The 23,219-nt window shown below is 32.0% G+C and overlaps 4 protein-coding genes across 5 annotated transcripts; 3 read left to right on the forward strand and 1 right to left on the reverse strand.

The window, feature by feature from the left end:
- Positions 1 to 407: 407 nt before the first annotated feature.
- LOC145008776 (uncharacterized) lies at positions 408 to 1,388 on the reverse strand. The gene has a single exon (XM_078967392.1). The coding sequence runs from the start codon at positions 1,386 to 1,388 to the stop codon at positions 408 to 410; it is 981 nt and encodes a 326-aa protein (XP_078823518.1).
- A 6,817-nt stretch (positions 1,389 to 8,205) lies between these two features.
- On the forward strand, positions 8,206 to 14,357 carry LOC145040202 (dihydroorotate dehydrogenase (quinone), mitochondrial-like). 2 transcript variants are annotated; one of them, XM_078988166.1, is made up of 12 exons: positions 8,206 to 8,281; positions 8,396 to 8,600; positions 8,893 to 8,975; positions 9,061 to 9,384; positions 10,387 to 10,642; positions 11,399 to 11,479; positions 11,570 to 11,677; positions 12,734 to 12,763; positions 12,887 to 13,024; positions 13,142 to 13,179; positions 13,265 to 13,364; positions 14,013 to 14,357. In XM_078988166.1, exons 2-12 carry the CDS (start codon positions 8,454 to 8,456, stop codon positions 14,085 to 14,087), a joined length of 1,380 nt encoding a protein of 459 aa, XP_078844292.1. In that variant the 5' UTR covers positions 8,206 to 8,281; positions 8,396 to 8,453; the 3' UTR covers positions 14,088 to 14,357. The 2 variants fall into 2 exon arrangements, with proteins under 2 accessions (XP_078844292.1, XP_078844289.1); XM_078988163.1 differs by having other exon boundaries at positions 8,233 to 8,600.
- Positions 14,358 to 17,177: 2,820 nt separating this feature from the next.
- Positions 17,178 to 18,456, forward strand: LOC145008787 (uncharacterized). Its single transcript, XM_078967400.1, has 4 exons — positions 17,178 to 17,292; positions 17,354 to 17,551; positions 17,726 to 18,091; positions 18,317 to 18,456. The coding sequence occupies exons 1-4, from the start codon at positions 17,178 to 17,180 to the stop codon at positions 18,454 to 18,456; spliced, it is 819 nt and encodes a 272-aa protein (XP_078823526.1).
- Positions 18,457 to 18,555: 99 nt separating this feature from the next.
- On the forward strand, positions 18,556 to 19,694 carry LOC145008797 (uncharacterized). The gene is made up of 3 exons (XM_078967411.1): positions 18,556 to 18,838; positions 18,925 to 19,076; positions 19,269 to 19,694. Exons 1-3 carry the CDS (start codon positions 18,556 to 18,558, stop codon positions 19,692 to 19,694), a joined length of 861 nt encoding a protein of 286 aa, XP_078823537.1.
- The last annotated feature ends 3,525 nt before the right edge of the window (positions 19,695 to 23,219 follow it).

A 23,219-nucleotide genomic window follows, 5' to 3' on the forward strand; every position in this document is an offset into this window, starting at 1 on the left:
GGAAGAATTTGGGACTTTTTTGCACGAACACGACCCGTGTCCATTATAGGCCAAAACCAACATGACCCGTGTTGCTCTTTGGAAGAGTTTGGGACTTTTTTTTCACGAACACGACCTGTGTTTCGTTAAGGCTAAGAGGGACATGACCCGTGTTAGTCCCTGGATGCTAATCCCCACTTTTTGAACTTGAAAATTTTCCTCTCTTTGAAATGAAATACTTCTGCATTCCTAGGTCCGTTTAGTGATTTTAAATCATGATTGAATGCATTTGGAACATTGAAAACCAAAAACTCAAAGAAATGGAAATTGTTTTTAAATAAAAGACAGAAGTACCCCCGGGTTACCTCCCGGTTAGCCGCCCTTGTTTCAAGTCGTTGGTTCGACTTTGCCCCCGCATATGCTTCATTCTAAGTATTTGGGCCTCTCCAACACATCAATCTTCTTGCCACCTCCTTCAACGGAACCTTCAACCTTCCTTTGGCTTTCTTTTTGCGCATAAACCAAAAAGGACTTAACCCTTTAATATCAGAGATTATCCACTCAATCCTTTTTTGGTATTTGTTCAGCATGGTTATCAACTCACTCTCTTCCTTCTTCGATAATTTATTTGAGTTGATGACCGGTTGAGTGCTCTCCTTCTCGACATGTATTTGCTTTATAGGGCCCAGTGGAGTTTTTGCTCCAGAATCTTGTGCTTGTTCCACCGGTGGAAGGAATTTGGCTTTAGTGTTGGGGGACTCTACTTCTCTTCCATCAATCCACATGTGCTTATCATCCTTGAATTTCAAAATCTCCAGCACCTCCTCGTTTGTACCGCACTCCTTTGCAAGTTCTTTGGCTTTGTACCTGTCTAATTTTTGTGACAAGACTAACTCCACAAAATCATTGTTAGTCGAGTTTAAGCTCTTTTCAGCCAATGGCTGGATCATATTCACAAAATTAACAGATTGAACATCAGAAGGAACCTTTTTTTCTTCATGAACATTGAAGTTGATAACTTCACCATCAAATTCCATACTTAAAGTTCCGTTGTAGACATCAATTTTTGTTTTAGAAGTTTTAAGAAAAGGTCTACCCAAAAGTATGGAACTTGAACTTGGAGAGTCATCATCTCCCAAATCTAAGACATAAAAATCATTTGGGAAGATAAATTCATCGACTTGCACTAACACATCCTCTAGTACACCCTTTGGGTGTACCAAAGACCGGTCGGCAAGTTGGATGATCACACCGGTTTTGCTCAATGTTCCTACACCAATTGATTTGAAAAGAGAATATGGTAGGACATTTACGGATGCACCTAGATCGAGCATGGCTCGAGGTACATAAAGATTTCCGAATTTGCAAGGTACGGTAAAGACACCGGGATCCTTACACTTCGGGGGCATCTTCTTTTGCAAAACTGTGGATACATGCTCCCCAACTGTTACCACTTGATTTTCTTTTAATTTCTTTTTAGATACTCAAAGATCCTTAAGGAACTTTGCATATCTAGGTACCTGCTTGATGGCCTCGAGGAGTGGAATGTTGATTTGAACTCTCTTGAACATTTGCATGATCTCACTCTCCTCCCGTTCTTTCTTCGTGCTCTTTAATCTTTTGGGAAATGGAGCAGGTGTGGATTTAGACTCAGTGATGAAGGGCTTCTTTTCGATTGTTTTCTCTTCCTTCTTCTCTTCTTTGGTTTCCTCTTCAACCACTATTTCTTCTTCCTTTTGATCAACTGACACTTTTGGACCATCATAGCTCTTTCCGCGTCTCAATGTGATGGCACACACGTTGCGCCTTGGGTTTGTTTTAGTTTGTGCAGGTAACTTTCCTTGAGATTCTAATTTGCTTACAGAAGTGACAAGCTGTGAAACTTGTTTCTCTATGTTCTTTATGCTTGCTTTTGTCTCTTGTTGGAAAGCTTGTGTACTAGTTGACAAACTCTTCACTATATCCTCTAAGGACATACTTGATGAACCCGATTGTTGAGGAGGGTGCTGTGGCAGCCTTGGCTGGAAGTTTTGTGGTGGAAAAGGTGGTCTTTGCTGGTATTGATGTGGTTTACTTGGTTGATAATTTTCCTGTTGATGTCCTCCCTAACCTTGATTGTTACTCCATCTTTGATCACCCCGTGGCTGCTCATATCCCCTTTGATTAGACCCAAGAAAACCTCCCATGGCTTTTGCTTCTTCATAATCTTCCTCTTGAAGTTGAGGAGACATGTCGGTTGGATGCCTCACTTGAGTACAAATACCGCATGGGTGGGGTGTAGGTTGCACACCTTTGTCTTTGGCCAACATCATGACTACTTTTGTGAGCTTGGACAATTGAGCTTCAATCTGAGGAGTTTGAACTTCTTTTACACCTCGGGGTGCGTCCGTGTACCATTCTTCATCATGGCTTGAATGTTTGGAATCTTCATCCATGTTCTTGATTAGATTGCGGATTTCAGTAGGAGTCTTGTCGGTTAGAGATCCGTCACTGGAGGCATTAAGAAGCCTTCTTTCCATTGGAGTCATTCCTTCAATGAAATATTGGAGGAGCTGGTATTCGGTAATTCCATGCTTTGGGCATCGAGCACAAAGTTTCTTGAATCAATCCCAATATGTGTGAAAAGCTTCTCTCTTGTGCTGTTTGATTCCAATGATTTCCCTCCGTAGGGCGGAAGCTTTCATCTCGGGAAAATACTTGTCCAAGAACAATCTCGCAAGATCTACCCAAGTAGTTATCGTCCCCGGTGGGAGGTCATAAAGCCAATCTTTGGCCGCGTCTTGCACCGCAAAGGGGAATGCCCTAAGATTGATTTGGTCCTCCGTGACATTGTGTGGTTTCATACCCACACATGCTACATGGAACTCGGTGAGGAACTTGTGAGGATCTTCATTCTCCAAACCTCTAAAAGTTGGAAGTAAGTGGATAAGCCCAGATTTTAGTTCCAAATTAGTGGCAGTTGGGTATGTGATACAAAGAGGTTGTTGAGTCACCTCTTGTCTTAACCATTGACGAAGAGTTTGTTCGGGTGGTGGGTTTGGAGGACCTTGATTCCCTCCAGGGTTATCTGCCATGGCTTAAGAATTGGGTGATGTTTCTGTAGGTGAACTGTTTAGGATATTATGAATAAGTGAAGAAGGTAGAGTGATATTTATGGGTGAGGCTAGTTGTGGTGAGAGTGATGGGCTTTCTGTTTCTGATGCGAATACACTTGAGAGGGGTATGTCCTCCAAAATGTTGATGATCAGGGGATTGGATGATGAAGAAGTACTGGAAACCGGTTGCCTCTTACGAAGCTTGGCTTGCTTCCTTAACTTCTTTGCAGTTTTCTCTATCTCCAAATCAATTGGCAATGGCGTACCTATACGAAAAGATCTATGCATAAACAATTAGTAACATCGTGTCCCCGACAACGGCGCCAATTTGTTAGGCGTGTCAGACCCAACAAATAAAGGGGTACGATATACTCCAAAATAGCACTACTATATTGCACTAAAAGGTAGTACAAGGCAAGCAGGGTCGATCCACAGAGACACGGGATAATTAGTCTATACCTCTTTGCGCAAGGTACTATAGTCACCAACAGTAATAAGGGGGGTTTAGAATGCAGTGATTAAACAAACAATAAAAAACATAAGCAATCAACTAAATGCGTGAATTAAATTCAGAATTTGTAAGGACTCCAACTCCATGTATGATAATTTAGCAATGTGACTCAAAGATGACACAATATTCGTTCAATTCTATCTAAGTTGGTACTTGAAAGTGCTAATAAGTTCTAACACTTCCCATTCACCATATTAATTAACCAAAACAAGCTCTTTGATTAACCCTCACCTTATTAACCTAATCTAAACAAGCTCTTAGAATTAGATTATAAGATTGCATGAAGCTTTATGTGAATGTTCCCAACAACACCCAATACTCCTCATAAGCTCGGGAGTGTAAAAGTGTATGAATAAGATTTACACTAAATTCATTCAATAGAGATTAATTTAATGTTTGTTACTTGTTCAATTTCACAAAACAATTACGGATTTTGTAAAGGAGATAACTTGAATGACCTAACCCTAATTCAAATGGCCAATAAGAATCATAATTAGAATCAAACATTCGATTGAAGCAAAATCAAATTCATTAGATAGAAATTAAGAACAAACATCATGTCATATGATTGAAGTCACAACTAGAAAGTCAAAACATGAGTTGGAGAAATTAGGGTTCTAGCCACACATGGCTAGAACAAGATCACAAGAATAAAAGATGGAATTAAAGTGCAATTACAACTTACAAATACTATAAATAATGTTTCCAAATCATTGCTAATCAAACCCTTGCAAAAACCTTTGAAAGCCCTGCTCCAAATGTGTTCTGATATGTTCTGTCTATCTAAACAATGGCCCTTAACCCGTAATCTAAAAGATAAGGAAAACTACCAAAAGTTGGTTTCTGGGTCGAACACGGCCTGTGTTAAAATAAGCTAAACTGACACGGGTCGTGTTCAGCAACACGCCCCGTGTTGATTTGCACTAAACTGACACGCCCCGTGTTCAGCATGGTCAATAGCTCCTATTTTGGTCAAACACGCCCTGTGCCTACTTTTCAGTGTAAATTCAACACGCCCTGTGTACCTCTCTAACTCCAATTCCAAACTTGATTTTTCTGACTTTTTCGTTCTTTGCCCGATCGTCCCGAAATCTTCACCAATGCTTCCCGACACTTCCCAAAGCGCGTTCCAACCTCCGGTTTACCTGAAAAAGACATAAAAGTGTGCAAATAAGGTTGTTCTAGAGACTAACATGAATATGATGAAATGCAAGGAAAAGGAAGAACAATTGTGCTAAATATATGCATGAAATAGGACTAAAAGGTGCGCAAAAAGGTGCACAAATAGCACCTAATAGCAGTACTCATATTCATCGGATGGAGGTGAGTCTTCTCACCATACCTATGGGTCTACGGCACCAAGGCCGACCCATTATGTGTACATGATGTATGTGTGTTATTCATTTATGAATTGTTATGTTATGTGATATTATGCTGGTATGGAAGACCCCGGGGGGAGCCCGTGGCATTGGATATAAGACCATGTGAGGTAGCCCATAGCATTCCGATGTAAAGACCATGTGGGGTAGCCCATGACATTGGATGTAAGGCTATGTGGGGTAGCCCATGGTAGTCCTAGGTAAAGACCATGTGTGGTAGCCCATGACATTCTTGTTGATTGTATTGCATGGTTTCTGTGGCATGTTTGTAGCTTAAATTAGCTATCAGGATATGTGTATGTGTTTGTGTGTGTTATGCTCTGGGAAACTCACTAAGCATTTCGCTTACATATTGTTGATTTGTTTCAGGTACTTCTGAGCCCAAGGTCAAGGGCCCGACGTGATATATATATATATATATATAACCCCACATAATTTTTTTTCTCTTATTTGTTCTATAAGCACACTCAATAAACTCAATGTAATCAACTTTGTTTTGTATTACCTAGTTTTTTAATGAAGGAAAAACATGCATTGCTACATTTCACTCCAATAAGCTTTTCAAGAAAAATGTTGAACTCCGAAACTCCATTCCACTGGAATCAACATCCCAGACTAATGCTCTATCTGGATTGAAATATACAAGATGTTTGCAGATGAATGTTCCATTATAGTGGTCATCAATGATAGAAGAGTACCATTACACATTACCATTTTCTGTGTATGATTGACCAAGGTGGGTGCATAATGGAGGATAAAGTGACCTAACTAGTGTAATGGAGGTATCGATTCCCTAGTAACCTAACTAGGTGTAAGGGAGGTATCGATTCCCTAAACGAAGCAAGGAGAAAACACAGTGCGGGTGCATATAGATGAATATGTACCCTAATTTCCAAGATGGTATCTGTGTGCACATATTAGAGTAAATGGATGTTTTGAGCATCCTAATTTCTATGTAATACCCATGTAATTTCCATGCATTGCACATCTAATTTTTTAAATTTGAAATTATCAATATAACCGGTAAAACCTACACTAACCGGTCATATGAATGTTTTTGAACAACCTAAACAAGTTTAATTTTCATTTGTGTAACTAAATGTGTACATAGGGTAAAGTCTTATAAGTTATTAACCTTATTAAGAAAGTTAAGATGTTACATTTTCCTAATGCTTAACTAAAAAATAGTTCAATTTTTTGATAGTAGGTAAACATTATTGGAATTGTTCTCTTTGGTTCTAACTAGTTCTAAAATTTAAATAACTTTTTTGCTTTGTATTGGTTCCAAACATTCCAATAGCTGTTAATTTTGGTTTTAGGACTAGTTTGATAGAATTTGGGTACATACTAGGTGCACAATTCATTATTAACAAAAGGAAGTCATATTAATATGGTAAAATGTTAATAATTATCTTGAACCAAATTGGTTTGATTCCATATGTTATAAGAGATATATAGATATATAAATTCTATAGTTTATACCATGATAATGTACTATAGTAAGTATAGTATATTAAATGTTGAACTAAAGAATGAAATGCTACATTAACAAACAAAACGAACAAACTCCTCACAACTGTGATGTTATTTCTTGAATAGTGAACCAAGTATGAACCTACTAAAAAGCAAACGATTTATTTATAAAATAAAGTCATATATGTTCTATAGATGATCCCATTGAATAAAATTCATGCCCATAAGATCATATTCATCTAAGTTGTTTTTGGCCTTATCTTGAAAAGTCATACCCCTAGTTCGTCATTACTCGATTATTCTTTAACTACAAAGGCTGTGTTAATCACTAATGCTTCTTGTAGTCCTTTAACGTCATTAAGATTTTTTTGAACTATTTTTTTTCATTTAAAGCATGGTCTTCTTTTACTTAGCACTCCTTATAATTTAGAGTAACAATGAGTGGGGAGGTACAACTAACAATCAACAAAACCAACACTCATATCAATATGGGAACGACATACTCACATGTTGCTGAATGTAAAAACAATTGAATTGAGATCATAAATAACGACCAAAGAAATCGAACAACTACAAGAATCACATTGCAATGATCATATACTTCACCAATTAGTGGAATCTCCGACCCCTTGAATAGTTACCAACAATCTTAATTTCTTAATACATGATGATGGGATCGATGCCTTGGGAAAAAAAAAAACAAAAAAAACTATACTCATGAATGTATAGTTGAATAGGGAATATACAAATTTAAAATAAGATCTAATTCTTATTGGGAATTGCATTTATTACATGCGATGACTTAGCTAGATGTAGCCATTTTACCCTCTCAAAATGTTTCTTGTGAATGTTTAATTGTGTTGCTATAAGTTAGAAAACATATTCTCATCCGTGTGTGATGACATATGCATAATTAGGATGATATTTTTGCTTAACTCCATAACAAAGTAGCATTGTGACTAGGGGTGGTCAAAAATATCCTCATACGAACATTCGATCCGAAAAATCCGAAAATCTGATCCGAAAATACCCGAAAAATCGGATATCCGAAAATTCGGATACCCGAAATTCGGATATCCGGTTTTTCGGATTCGGATACGGATATTAAAATGTGAAAATTTCGGATATCCGAAATCCGAAATATACAATATAAAAAATTATTAAAAATAGTTTTAATGCATTGAGTTTTTTCATTTGAAATTCAAAAAGACAAATTATTAACATTTTTACTTGGTAACGCAAAGTGAGGATGATATAAATGTTACCTTTTTTATGTTGATTTTGGTAATTTGAGTTTGATTTCTCAAGATCTTCAGGTATCATGAGGTAACTTGCATTTAACCGGACCAAATGAAGTCTTATTATACCTAACAAATGCACAGAAACATTCTTGTTCTTGGAGGGTTTATTTTCTTTATTTAAAACTAATGAAATTTGGGTATCCGGTTTAATATCAGAATCCGTATCCGAAATTTCGGATATCCGAAATTTTGGATACAGATTCGGATATCAATAATCAACTATCCGAATTTTCGGATATCCGGTTTTGAAGACCCCTAATCATGACAACACACTAGTCATTCTAGTGAATATATCTTTTTTTTTTGTTTTGTTTTTTTGTATTTTCCAATGATAAATATTTAACATGTGACAGAGGGAACCGTAATTATGAACTTTTATAATAAAAAAAGAGATCTCGATACAACAAAAAGTAGAAGGACCAAAATTGTAAATAACATAAACCCCCTAGGCAAAGGTGAAGTTTAGCCGAAAAGGTTACTTCGAAGGAACAAGGGTTTCCACGAAGCAAATAAGCCGACAATATTCTACGTCAAAATATTAGCGTAAGAACTCTTCAATACCCCTACAAACAAATGAACAGTTATTTCCCTAATTGCAAACAGGTTTGATCATGTCACACTCGTAGCTAACGACGGAAGTTCTGTAAATTCGAAAAGGTAAATCGCGAGCTTGAAGAACACAATCATTGTGTGTTGCGGCTGACTTTTTGGGAAGATGACGGCAAGAATTGCATTGAGATTCATGAAAGAATGTTTGAAACAGAAGCTCAAATCAACGGCGGCTCCCAGGCATTATTGTTCATCTTCATCTTCATCTTCCACTGCTCCTGTTAAACCAAATATTCCTCATTCTTCACGAAAGGTGACTTTTCCTTCCTTTTACAACACAAACAACGTGTATGCATCACCTCCATTCAAAACCGAAAAGAACACATTTGACTTTGAGTGTGTTCTTCACCTCAAAATCAGTACGAACAATTTCCTGTGCAACAAGAAATTAATAACGATTACACAGTATATTTCAAATTTGAATGTATTCGGTTTGAATATAAACAATCAACAGTGGACTAATAGCAAAAGCATTCATAAATTCAAAGTTACTTGAATTTTCATGTGTATTGGTTTATGAATTTGTAATTAATTTTACATTTTAGGGAAGATTACTTACAGGAGCTACCATTGGCATGGTTATTGCTGGGGGTGCTTACGCTAGCACTGTTGATGAAGCAACATTCGGGTACTTAAAGTCCTTACCCTGTTTTCTTTTATTTTCTCATTGATTGATTTACTGATAAATTCAATTCAATTCAATTCATATCCAGTGGGTGGCTATTCTCAGCAACAAAAGTTGTAAATCCATTCTTTGCATTGCTGGATCCAGAGGTTGCTCATCGCCTAGCTGTCTCTGCTGCAGCTCGTGGGTGGGTCCCACGGGAAAAGAGGCCAGATCAGCAAATTTTAGAGCTTGAAGTTTGGGGAAGAAGGTTTTCTAATCCAATAGGACTTGCTGCAGGATTTGATAAAAATGCAGAAGCTATTGAAGGTTTACTTGGATTAGGGTTTGGATTTGTTGAAGTTGGATCAGTTACTCCTATTCCACAAGAGGGTAATCCAAAGCCTCGTATGTTTAGATTGAGAAATGAAGGGTGAGAAACAAAAATTTTCTATTATCAAGGGCAAACTTGTAATTTGTAAAAAGTTAGGACTTAGGACTTGTTTTCTTGGCTTTCTACATTGAGTTGTTCTTTCTGTATTAAGTCAAACAGAAACACACATATAAGCTTACCTGATTAGGGTGCTTCTTCTTGACTTAATGCATGAAAGTGAGGGAAATAAGGCTCACTTTAAGACCTAACTTTTTACAAATTTGCCCTTGTTTGTTTTTTCGTTTCATTTCCTAAAGTATGTTGTCATTTTCTCAAGTATTTCTTAAACATTAATTATTGAGACAATGCCTAATGGATGTTTTCTTTTGACTTGATACAAAAAGGGTCTTATTGTGTAATTAGGAGGGAGGGTTTCTGTGTCCAAACAGAAGGGTAAAATGGTCATTTCTTATTTAGACTGTCCATTTAGTCCAAAAAAGAAACAGCTTTTGTTCATACAAAACTTACTCTAGACTGAATGAACCATCTGAATGAGAGTAAATGGCCATTTGACCCTTCTTGAGTACAAAAGGGTCTTAAGGTGTAATTAGAAAGGAGGGAGGGTTAATGTCTTCAAACAGAAGGGTAAAATGGTCATTTACTCGTATTTTAAGCTGTCCATTCAGTCCAAAAAAGAAACAGCCTTTTGTTCATACAAAACTCATTCTAGACTGAATGAACCATCTGAACAAGAGTAAATGACCATTTTACCCTTCTCTAGTAAAAAAACGACTGTTTCTTTGAGAATTGTAACAAATAGAAATTGTAAAACAAAACAGAGATTGCCCTCATGAGAATTTTCAAACTTGTTTCTGATTTGTACAAAATGACCATCTTACCCTTCTCGAGTAAAAAAACTACTGTTTCTTTGAGAATTGTAACAAATAGAAACTGTAAAATAAAAAAGAGATTGCCCTCATTAGGATTGTTCAAACTTGTTTCTGATTTGTAAAAAATGACCATTTTACCCTTCTTGAGCCAACATGCTTTGTTTGTGGACAGTGCTATAATCAACAGGTGTGGATTTAATAGTGAAGGAATAGTTGCTGTTGCAAAAAGGTTAGGAGCTCAACATGGTAAGAGAAAACTAGATGAAACATCAAGCACTTCAGTTTCTTCAAATGATGAAGTCAAAACTGGTGGGAAAGCGGGTCCCGGAATTCTCGGGGTTAATATTGGCAAAAATAAAAGTAGTGAAGATGCTGCTGCAGATTATGTACAAGGTGTACATACGTTGTCCCAATATGCTGATTATTTGGTATCTTCCCTATTCTATTTTCATCTCTTATTTTTTGATTTATATATAAAAAAATGTGATTTTGGTGGAGTTTCTAAGATTAGCTTTTGCTAATGCAAATATATAGAAGTTGTGGATTTAGTCAAGATGAAGAAGAAATGAGGGCAAAATAGTCATTTCACATAAACTTAATTGTTAATGGCTGCACTTTTTAGTTCAAGATCAAGGGATGAATGGTGCAATGAAACTATGTTTTAGGGACCTTTTATGCAAAAAGATGAAACATCTGGACTGAATCCATAACTTTTGTGAGAGCATAGTGATGAAAGTGGTAATTTAGTCTTTTATTCATTTAGCCATTTAATTATTTTATGTAGTGATTAAACATTTAAACCATTATATGTTTTTTTTTTTTTTTTTGAAAAAACACTTTTTAAATTTAACCATTGAACTAATAATTTTATCAATTTAGCTACTCAATTATTATATAATGATTATAAAAAATAATAGTTTAGTGGCTAAATCGATCAAGTTATGAAACTACATTGTGTTTTTTCCATATTTTACCCTTTTTCAAAATAGGGTATCTGGGAAAATGTTTTTTTATTTTTTTAAAAGGTCAAAAAAGGTATAATGGTTTAATCACTATAGAAAATAGTTAAATGGCCAATAAAATGGTAAAAGCTCAAGTTGGATCTTGATTAAATAATTATTTTGAGAAATTATTCTCATATTTCTTTATTTCTTTATTGCATATTATATTTAATCATGTTATAGGTAATCAATATTTCTTCCCCAAATACCCCTGGACTTCGACAACTTCAAGGAAGAAAACAATTAAAGGACCTTATCAAGAAGGTACAAAATTCTGCTTCTAATTTCTAATTTAATTTTTTTGTTAATATAGAGATAAAGGGTATAATCGTCACATGTTTGTTATTATTAAAGATTCAAGCAGCCCGCGATGAAATGCAGTGGGCTGAAGAGGGCCCACCTCCATTATTAGTAAAAATTGCTCCTGATTTGTCCAAACAAGACCTTGAAGATATAGCACAGGTATGTATATGTTTGCATCACAATATTTGAGAAAATTGAAAAAATAAAAAATAATAATCGAGGGCAAATTTGTAAAAAGCTAGGACTTAATGGGGAAAGCCTTTTCTTAACTTTGTGTATTAATATTAAGTTGTATTCAGACACTATCCCTTTACCTTTTTTCCTCCTTTCATCTCAATTTCTCTCATGTTAAAGTTGATGAATATTGTGAAGTTAGTTTTTTGGATTGCAAGGGTAAAATGGTCATTTAGTCTAATTTCATACGGGTTTTATTCATTCTACAAAAGAATCTAGAAAAGATTACCTTTTTGACCCTCTTGTATATCCTTCCAATTCCTCTCATGTTAAAGTTGATGAATATTGTGAAATTAGTTTTTTGGAATTCAAGGGTAACATGGTCATTTAGTCAAATTCATACGGGTTTTATTCAGTCTAGAAAAGTTTACCTTTGTGCCCCTCTTGTTTATCCTCACAATTCCTCTCATGTTAAAGTTGATGTATATTGTGAACATAGTTTTTTGGAATGCAAGGGTAAAATGGTCATTTAGTCTAATTCATATGGGTTTTATTATTGAATCTAGAAAAGATTACCTTTTTACCCCTTTCATCTCAATTCCTCTCATGTTAAAGTTGATGAATATTGTGAAATTAGTTTTTTGGAATGCAAGGGTAAAATGGTCATTTAGTCTAATTCATACAGGTTTTATTCAGTCTATAATAGAATCTAGAAAAGATTACCTGTTTACCCCTTTCATCTCAATTCCTCTCATATTAAAGTTGATGAATATTGTGAAATTAGTTTTTTGGCATGCAAGGGTAACATGGTCATTTAGTCTAACTCATACGGGTTTTATTCAGTCTATAAAAGAATCTAGAAAAGATTACCTTTTTGCCCCTCTTGTTTACCCTCCCAATTTCTCTCATGTTAAAGTTGATGAATATCTTGAAATTAGTTTTTCAAAATGTAAGGGTAAAACAGTCATTTAGTCTAATTCATATGCATTTTACACAAAATAAAATATCAGGGTTCTTATCCGTTACTTTTTGATAATTTAGGTTGCTCTTGCTCTCCGGTTGGATGGTTTGGTATGTTTTTTTTTTTTAATTCAATTGAAGAAATATGTTTTTTTTTTTTTTTTTTTTTTTTTTAAGGATTCAAACAACATTCATGGATTTTAATTATTTAATTATTTATTTATTTCTTTGTAGATTATATCAAATACAACTATTTCAAGGCCAGATATAGTGGAAAGTAATCCTGTATCAAAGGAAAGTGGTGGATTAAGTGGGAAGCCTCTTTTTAATTTATCAACTGACATTCTCAAAGAAATGTACATTTTAACAAAGGTTCATTTCAAATTCACTTACTACTAAAATATTATCCCTTTTTCTTTTTCCTTTTCTTAAAACTCATCTGAGAATATATTTCTTCTTCTTCTTCTTCTTCTTCTTCTGTTTTTTTAGGGAAGGATTCCTTTGATTGGCTGTGGAGGTGTGAGCAGGTTCGTGTCTGATTTTAATATTTTTTCTTTCCACTAATTATAATTATAAATTTTATTAAATAAATCACTTTACCATATTTTTTAGTGGGGAAGATGCTTACAAGAAAATAAGAGCAGGAGCTACTCTTGTTCAGCTTTATACAGCCTTTGCTTATGGTGGGCCCGCCCTTATACCCCAGATAAAGGTATACCCTTAGATTTTGCACTAAAGGGTAAAATGGTCATTTACTCGTATTCAGTTCAAAGAAGAAACAATAATCAGTGTTTTTGAAATAGTAGAGGACTTTAAGCAATGGATAGAATGTAAGAAGAATGCATTAAGAGTTTAACACTATAGATATGAGCTCTTGTATACCCTTTTTGCTATAGAAATTGCACAAAAGGGTAAAATGGTCATTTACTCGTATTCAGTCCAAAGAAGAAACAATAAATAGTGTTTTTGAAATAGTAGAGGACTTTAAGCAATGGATAGAATGTTACAAGAATGTATTAAAGACCATAGATATGAGCTCTTGTATACCCTTTTACTAATTGCACAAAAGGGTAAAATGGTCATTTACTCATATTCAGTCCAAAGAAGAAACAATAATTAGTGTTTTTGAAATAGTAGAGGACTTTTAGCAACAGATAGAATGTAAGAAGAATGTATTAAGAGTTTAACACTATAACAGATAGAATGTAAGAAGAATGTATTAAGAGTTTAACACTATAGATATAAGCACTTGTATACCCTTTTTGCTATAGAAATTGCACAAAAGGGTAAAATGGTCATTTACTCATATTCAGTTATACTATATAAAGACTATTTATTTATTTATTTATTTATTTTGCAGGCTGAACTTGCAGAATGTTTAGAAAAAGACGGGTTTAAATCAGTTTATGATGCGGTTGGAGCAGATTGCAGATAATTATTTGGAATTTTCACAATCTTTTTTTAATGATTTTTGTAAAGATAAGTGAGTGAGAGGTGGATTTTCATAAATCATACTTACAACTTCATCCCTTTGAAGTTGTAATTTTGCAAGACTTTGAAGTATTTAAATTTCCCCCTTTTTTTTTTTTGTTAGTTGAAGAAAGTTTACAATTTTGATGATTCACTAATTCCTAGAATTCATTGCTAATAACACTATGTTACTTTACATTACATAAATGAAGAAAAATTATGTATTTGGTTTAAAGCATTTTATTCAAGAGGCTTTAGTTTTCGAAATTGCTAGTTGTATAGTTTTGCTTCAAAACATTGAGGATTTTGTTGTCAAAAGTCTTTAAGATTTTGAATGACACAATTTGTTACATTAAGCTTAATATATTTCGGTTTGGTTAAAGAATTTATTGTTTTTATGTTTAAATGTATTGAACAGATGTTTTAAAAGCCTTCATATATTTAGGAAAAGCTATTATTAAGTTCATTTTTTCGATGTTTAGTACCATTAAATAGGCTAAAAGGTGAAACACCATATTAAAGTTCAAATTTTGTTTCCTTGTTCGAAATTTGAACTATATTTTTGAGAAAGTAGGTTCAACACTCATAGCGGAGATCGGAAATTCAAAATTTGTTATTATTCCAAATCATAAACTCAACCTTTGAATAATTTTTAAGAAGATTAAAATGGAAACTCTTTGAGTTCTTCATTTTTGTAAATCAACAAAAAAACATCTTTATAGATTTAAGTATTTTCAACTAGTTATGAACACAACAAAACAATTTAAACAAAAATATTAAGAAATATTTGAGAATCATTGCAAAACAATAACTATAAAACCCTAAATCGTCTCACATGAGCACGGGAGAAAAGACGATAACAAAAATTAGACTGTGTGAATAATGATCGAGATGTTCATCAAATCTTTACTTATATATTCATATTGCATTTAAGTCTATATATTTAGCATATCTACATATCTGGTCCTTATACACTCATGATTCAAGAACTTACGTCCTCACACTTTATGACTCTTCTATCTACACGTTTTTTTTTTTTTTTTTTGCTACATTTCACCTTATAACCTTGCACATAAACTATCATTAAGTTTCTACAAAATCTAAACACCAATAACTCCAAAGATAAGATTGTAAGATTATTAATTCATAACTTTCAATACCCTCCATCAATCTTATCTTTGGAATGGATCATGCAACATTAATTTTTCACATGGATTATTATGTAGTTTTCCATTTAATGGTTTTGTAAAAACATTTGCCACTTGCTCTTGTCTTTTATTATTCTTGCAAAAGTCTTTTGAATAACAAAATAATCTCAATGTTTAGTTTGTTCATGAAAAACATGATTTAACAATAATGGAATGGTAGAACCGTTATCACACAAAAGTTCAATAAGAAATTCACATGTTACATTTAAATCTATTAAAGGTTTTGCAACCCAAAAAATTTCACAAATAACAAAAGCTAAAGAACTTACTCATATTTAGTAGACGATTTTGAAACAAGGTGTTATATTTTTTAGTTTTCCAAGAAACTAAAGATTTAACAAAAAAAAGGAATACCTAGTCACAAATGTTCTAGTACGTATACATTTTCCCCGATTAGCATCAACATGAGCGACACAATTAGAATTTAAAGACTTATTTATAGCAATTCCCTTACTACCGTTGCATTTTAATTATCTCAAAACTCTAATAGCTAAATCTAAATGCGAGTTTTTTTTTGGGAGAATGCATGAATTAATTTAGTGTTTGAATTTCAAAAGAAATATTGGGGCATCTAATAGTCAAGTAAATAAGCTTTTGATAAACAGTATAATTGATAAGTAACATTTGATAAATCACGACCAATAGTTGATAAATCAAACCTAAAAGACCATACTCATGCAATAGTTCAAGATTATATATCTTTTGAAACAAACATACTCCATCACGAATATTAATTATTTCAATTCCAAGAAAAATTTCACCATATCTAAATCTCTAGTCAAAATTTTTGACTTCAAATAGTCCATTACTTTCTTAATTTTAGACAAATAAATTCCAATTAAAATAATATCATCAACATACACCAACAACAAAGTAAAACAATTATTTTTAGACATTATGTACAAAGAATAATCACTTTTACCTTTTACTTTGCTAAACACCATAACTAATTAAGAAAGGAAGTTAATTTGTCATTCCACTTACATGGATACATGGAACATGTTTTAACCCATACAAAGATTTTATCACTTTACAAACTTTAGTTTCATAATTTGAAAATATCCCATTGGTAAAGGCATATATACATCTTCATCTGAAAGTCCCATAAAAACACATTAATTAAAGAAACGAGTAATTAAAACCTAACTATTACAAGTTTTGCAACATGTAAGAATGTTCCATCAAAGTCGGGGCTTTTACATCAAGTATAACCTTTTTTCTCCAACCTATCTTATACCGATTGACTTCAACATTTGCTTTGTATTTAACCTTGTATATATACTCACTTGCATCCTATTGGTTTACGAGCAACATGTAGCTCAATGAGTATAAAAGTTTTACAATAAAAAGCTTCCATCTCTTCGGTCATTTCCCTAATCCAGTGGGACCATAACAGGCTTCATTAAAAGTGATGAACCTATGAACTCTAATCACATCTTAAGGTAGAAATTATCACTTTGTGCAAGGAGAACTAATAGAGTGTTGCTTCTTTATTTTAATTTGTAAAAATCACATGCCTTTTTTCTGTTACTTATGCTCACATAATCCCATGATGATTTTTTATTTAATTGTTTATTACTTGTATTTTGATTTAAATGTCTATTGTTTTAAATTTCTATACGAGAATTTTGATTAATAGGTTATAGTAAGTGTTAAATGGTTTTAATACTTTACTGCTTTGGTAATTAGTATAACTTAATATCTAGATTAAGTATAAGTTTATAACTATATATTTTGATTAATTATTAGACTTAATTACATAACATACTTAGAAAATTGTATCTTGTTTAAAGTTGTTTGATACATTATTGTTAATGTTATATCATAATATATACTTTTCAGTAATTATGCCTCCTAAGCATCTATCTGGTAGTGAAAAACATAAAAAAAAGAGAAGAGATGAAGAAGTAAGAAAGCGGGATAGTGGGTCTCTAGATAAGTATATCCAAAAAAAAGCCACAAGTTTCTTCTCATAATCAAAACAATAATGAATTTAATGCTGATAATGTGGGCGTGAATGTAGATCATGTTGATGAAGTTCATATTAGTAATGCTAATGTCGATAAAGATCAAGTTGATGATGGTGATGACACTGAAGATGATAATGTTGATGTTGATGCTGATGATGTTAATGATAATATTAATCATGTTGATATATTTGATCCAAGAACTTGGGATAAACTTACTCCAGACATGATTAAGAGTTTGGTAGAGAAGGGTCGTAAAAGAGATTATACTATTGATCAGGTCTAGTAGATAGATTTTCCAAACGGTTTTCTGCAACTATGTACACTAGAACTCTACCAAATAAGGAGACTTGTGATAGAGAGTGGCTAGTATATTCGAAAGAGATTGATAAAGATTTTTTGCTTTTGTTGCAAAATATTTAAAAAAGGGCTCACGAGAGGTCAATTGACTAATGAAGGTTATGTAGATTGGCAACATCTTAGTAATAGACTTAATGAACACGAAGTTGGTTTAGATCATCTCACAAATATGGCTACTTGGTTTGGAATGCGTCAAAGATTGAAAAGTAACAAAACAATTGATAAAGTGGCATACGAAGAACTTAAGAAAGAGAGGGGTCATTGGAAACATGTTCTTTTGAGAATAATTGCACTTGTGAAATATCTCGCTAAATATAATTTAGCATTTCGTGGAAAAAAAAAGAGAAGTTGTATAAAAAAAAGTAATGGGAACTTTTTCGGAGTGATTGAGATGTTGGAAGAGTTTGACCCAATTATGAAAGACCATGTTCGACGTATCACAAATGACAACATCCATGTACATTATCTTGGCCACAACATCCAAAACGAATTAATACTTTTATTAGATCATGAAATTAAACGAGAAATTATTAAAAAAATTAAAGTAAGCAAAGTATTACTCTATCATACTTGATTGTACCCTGATACAAGTCACCAAGAGCAAATGTCATTAATAGTGAGGTATGTAAATTTCTCCTCTAATTCTGTTATCGTTGAAGAATCTTTTTTACGTTTTTTAAATGTTGATGATACCACGGGTAAAGGACTCTTTGATATCACACTTGATGAGTTAACATCTCTTGGTCTTGATGTTGATGATATACGTAGGCACGGATGTAACAATGGATCAAACATGTGAGGAAAAAATCAACGCATTCAAAAGAGATTTTTAGACTTAAATCCTAGAGCATTTTATACTCCATGTGGTTGTCATAGTCTTAATCTTGCATTGTGAGACATGGCTAATAGTTGTGGTAAAGCTAGAGAATTTTTTGGAGTTATACAACGTGTTTATACAATATTTGCCAATTCTACTAAAAGATGGCAAATTTTGAAAGAAAATATTAAAGGTCTAACTCCTAAGTCATTGCCTACCACTCATTGGGAAAGTCGTGTTGATAATGTGAAGGCTATTAGGCAACAACTTTCGGATTTTATAGAAGCTTTACTTGAAGTTGCGGAAAGAGATAATGATGCTAAAATACAAAGTGAAGCTAAATTGCTAGCAAATAACGAGCTTGGTGAATTTGAGTTTTTAGTATCAATAGTCATTTGGTATCAAATATTAGAACAGTAAACCTGGTCTGCAAAAATTTACAATCAAAAGATATGGTTCTTGATATTGTTATTAAAGAAGTGAATATCTTACTTGAATACTTCGACAAGTTTAGAGAAACAGAGTTCTCTAAGGCGATCGATGAAGCTAAAGAGCTTTCCATTGAGATGGATATTGATTCAATATTCTCTCAAAAGCCACCTGTTCGTAGAAAAAAAACAATTTGATGAAAATTCAAGTAATGAAGATGTTGTTCTTTCAGCCGAGGGGAGTTTTAACGTTAATTATTTTTTATATATTGCTGATCAAACAATGACTTCACTTAAGACAAGATTTGAACAATACAAAGAGTATGAAAAAAAAATTTGGTTTTTTTGTTTCCAAAAAGATTGAAGGAATTTGATGACAAAGATCTTAAGTTGTGTTGCAGCCGTCTCGAAGCTGCATTTAAGTATGGTGAACGTTCGGATATAGATGCGAATGAACTTTATCTGGAGTTACAGTTGCTTGACGAGTTCCTACCGACTGAAACTACTGGCCTCACCGATGTTTTAAAATATATGAAAAAAATCGATTGTTTTCCTAATACAATTATTGCATATAGAGTTTTGTTAACTATTCCAGTAACTGTGGCGTCTACAAAAATAAGTTTCTCAAAACTAAAGTTGTTAAAGTCCTATTTACAGTCCACAATATCACAAGAAAAAAATAATGAGTTAACAATGATAGCTATTGAGAACGATATATTAGATAATATTGAATATGAAGAGCTGGTAACAATTTTGCTTCCAAGATTGCTAAGAGAGCCTCAAGATTCATGAAATATTATAAGACTATATATATATATATATATATATATATATATATATATATATATATATATATATATATATATATATATATATATATATATATATATATATATATATTGATTAATTTTATAACATTTATTGATTTATCATAGCATAAATGAATTTCGATTACATATAAAAAAAATTAGGGGCCTATTTTTCTTTTTAGCACAATGCCCTCAGAATCAACGAGACGCCCTACATCGAGGATAGGATGTTTAGCCGGTGTAGCTCGTCTCTCCACTTACCCTAATATTTTAGCAAACTTCCAACTAAGTTGTCTAGGAAGGAAGGTCTTTAGCTTTAATTGGGAAGGCTTTAAAACAACAGGTTTATGGCCCTCGTATAAGAAACTCCAACTTGAATTGAATTTGATTTCCGATCAAATCTAATGACTGCCTGTCTCCATTATTATCTTGCTACCAAATACCACTTTTTTTGGTTGACTCTTCTAAAAAACTATAATTCCGAACCCTACATTAATTATAACAATTATTTTTCACAAACCACTAGGGAGTTGGTAAGGAGAAAGTGAGACAAAACCATTTGAGTTGACTTGGTCATATTGAAATGTTTGAAAACGTCAACTACAAACACGACTTTCCAACAATTTGACGCTAAACATAATGCCGCTCTTAAGGATCATTATAACAATCAATAAAGAAAGGAGAAGGTGGGGATGCATTCATATTACAGGGTCAACAAGCCCAAACTAAATAAACGAGTTAAAAGGTTATACTTTTTCACCTATTTGACTTGGTATATATATATATATATATATATATATATATATATATATATATATATATATATATATATATATATATATATATATATATATATATATGGAAAAGTGAATATACCCTTAAGGGTATATAAACTTAGGTACTCAAAATCACCATAATACGTTGTTTTGTTTGATATATTTATTATAATGTTCTTCAACTTCAATCCTTAACTTGATTTACTTTCAAGATTTTTAAAATTTCATTATTATCTTTCTCTTACATCACATCTTTTTAACGAACATCAATTAGGCTATATATATTATAGTTGAAAATGAAAATTATGTAAGAGGAAATAAATGTGAAATTTATAAAAATCTTTGAATGAAATCAAGTTAGAAGTTGAATTATAAGAACATTAGACAATTACAATGTATATATATGATACAAAACAACGTAGTATGGTGAGTTTGGGTACCTAAGCTTATATACCCTTAAGGGTATATTCACTTTTCTCATATATATAGTTACGTTCATATATAAACCTTAATTATTGTGTGAATGTGTAAACCAATAAGAATTTAGAAAAACAATAAATGATTAATTAAATAAGTAAAAGGTAATTTTGGAAGTTTAAATATAATTATTTACTAATCAAAAAATGAATTCGTATATTTTCCTTAAATCATGGTTTCGGTTACGAAATGCAAGAATACTAATTATTTTTTTGTTATTTATTAACTACTATTTTTGATTGTATAGATCATGTTAAATTATTCTTCAAACCATTTGCAGTTAATTTTTTTTCTAGAATGTTAATATTATTCTTAAAGAATATTAGTTGTGGTCACTGTTAATGGATATTGATCCAAAAAAGTTGAAACATAAAGAATTTTAGGCTTTGTATTCTTCAAGAATTATTAAATTCTCAAAGAATTCTTCAATTATAACAAATTAATCATGTTACAGACTTTTTTATTCAAACTATTATTTTCGATAATATATGTTGTACTATACCATATTCTTAAAGAATACACAAACAATAATAAACAAAATTGAAATACAATAACGAAGATAGCACTCATTCTAAAAGAATATACTCCAATTGATGGTATTAAAAAAAATAATCATGCTAGATGATGAAGTTATTCTTAAAGAATTTAAATATGCAGAATATATTATATCGTATTTTTAAAGAACGCACGGATAATATTAAACTTCTCTTTTTACAAAAATTAAATGTGGTTGCAATCGGTTACAGAAATTCATTCAATACATTCCTTATTGAGAATTAATTAAAATATAAATTATGTCTTTATAATAATTATTTTTAATTTCTTATTAAAAAGAAATGTTTATGTGTGTTGTGTTCCATTATAATTATGGTATACCATATAATCTTAACCATATATACATCTAAATCTAATGGTTCAAAACTTGTCATACACTCATACAATATATATTATTCACATTTAATCATATATATATATATATATATATATATATATATATATATATATATATATATATATATATATATATATATATATATATATATATATATATATATATATATAATAGTGGTATACCCGCGCAAAGCGGCGGACGAGAAATAGTTTTTTATCGACAAATATTACTAAGCGTTAGTTTCAATTCAACGATTTGTTTTCTTTTCAACGGTGATTAGTTCATTTCGGTGAATAGTTTATTTGCGGCTATCAGATCAAATCATTAAAACCATTGAGTATTAACCAAATTATAAAACATAAAAGGACCAAATTAAAAAAAAAAAAAAAAGAAAGAAATTACATAGTAACAACACATTTTCAAACCGACGTCGTTGAATAGTTTATCTCTGGGAGCATTTTATATTCCAATGAATAAACATCGAACATACATGGTCAGTTTTGCAGTTTTTGGGTTTGTGTTTTTAATCTATTCATTGAATGTGAATAAGAACTTTTTATTCCAAAAAATAAGTAGCTAACGTACCTGCAAAATGTGACATATGACAGGCGGCAAATGCGGGGTGTTTTGTATTTTAGCTCCGGGAAGGATTTTCCTTTAGGTGATTATTTTATTTTTCATGGATGTCAAATAGTTTCTCGGTAAAAAAAGTGAAGAGTTTCATATTTTACCTTATATTTGACTATGTTAATAAACTAAAAGTTAAGTGAAGATGCACATCCGTTATAAAAAACATTATGTTATCACAACAATATTGTAATTATATATATATATATATATATATATATATATATATATATATATATATATATATATATATATATATATATATATATCCGGTAAGAAATTTTTTTTGGTAGGAAGGTAAGAAGTTTTTTTTTCTACATATTTTTTTGACGAACAAAATAAATGAATCACTAGATGATTTATTTGTAAGATGATTCACAAGAAAAAATTCCCAAAAAAACATCTTTATGATTCATTTTTAAGTAAATTAAGAAAAAAATTCATTTTTATGATAATTTTAGTGAAAACAACAAAATCATTGTATAAATGAATCATCGAGATGTTTTTTTGACAATTTTTTATTGTGAATCATCTTACAAATGAATCATCTAATGATTCATTTTGTTTGTTCGCGAAAAAAATATGTAGAAAAAAAAAACTTCTTACCTTCCTACCAAAAATTTCCTTCTTATTTGATATATATATATATATATATATATATATATATATATATATATATATATATATATATATATATATATATATATATATATATATATATATATATATATAAAGT

This window comes from Lactuca saligna, chromosome 1 (assembly GCF_052625555.1).
Source record: "Lactuca saligna cultivar CGN05327 chromosome 1, ASM5262555v1, whole genome shotgun sequence".
Lineage (NCBI taxonomy): Eukaryota > Viridiplantae > Streptophyta > Magnoliopsida > Asterales > Asteraceae > Lactuca > Lactuca saligna.

Bases quoted from the DNA above. Each gene is read 5' to 3' on its own strand.
- LOC145008776 (XM_078967392.1), bottom strand. From the start codon at position 1,388: ATGCCCCCGAAGTGTAAGGATCCCGGTGTCTTTACCGTACCTTGCAAA.
- LOC145040202 (XM_078988166.1), top strand. From the start codon at position 8,454: ATGACGGCAAGAATTGCATTGAGATTCATGAAAGAATGTTTGAAACAG. The intron at 12,764-12,886 runs GTATGTTTTTTT...ATTTCTTTGTAG, and splicing joins CTCTCCGGTTGGATGGTTTG to ATTATATCAAATACAACTAT. The intron at 13,025-13,141 runs GTTCATTTCAAA...CTGTTTTTTTAG, and splicing joins AAATGTACATTTTAACAAAG to GGAAGGATTCCTTTGATTGG.
- LOC145008787 (XM_078967400.1), top strand. From the start codon at position 17,178: ATGCCTCCTAAGCATCTATCTGGTAGTGAAAAACATAAAAAAAAGAGA. The intron at 17,293-17,353 runs GTTTCTTCTCAT...GCGTGAATGTAG, and splicing joins TATCCAAAAAAAAGCCACAA to ATCATGTTGATGAAGTTCAT. The intron at 17,552-17,725 runs GTAAAAGAGATT...TATTTAAAAAAG, and splicing joins GAGTTTGGTAGAGAAGGGTC to GGCTCACGAGAGGTCAATTG.
- LOC145008797 (XM_078967411.1), top strand. From the start codon at position 18,556: ATGGCTAATAGTTGTGGTAAAGCTAGAGAATTTTTTGGAGTTATACAA. The intron at 18,839-18,924 runs GTGAATTTGAGT...TACAATCAAAAG, and splicing joins GCTAGCAAATAACGAGCTTG to ATATGGTTCTTGATATTGTT. The intron at 19,077-19,268 runs GTTCGTAGAAAA...AAAAGATTGAAG, and splicing joins TATTCTCTCAAAAGCCACCT to GAATTTGATGACAAAGATCT.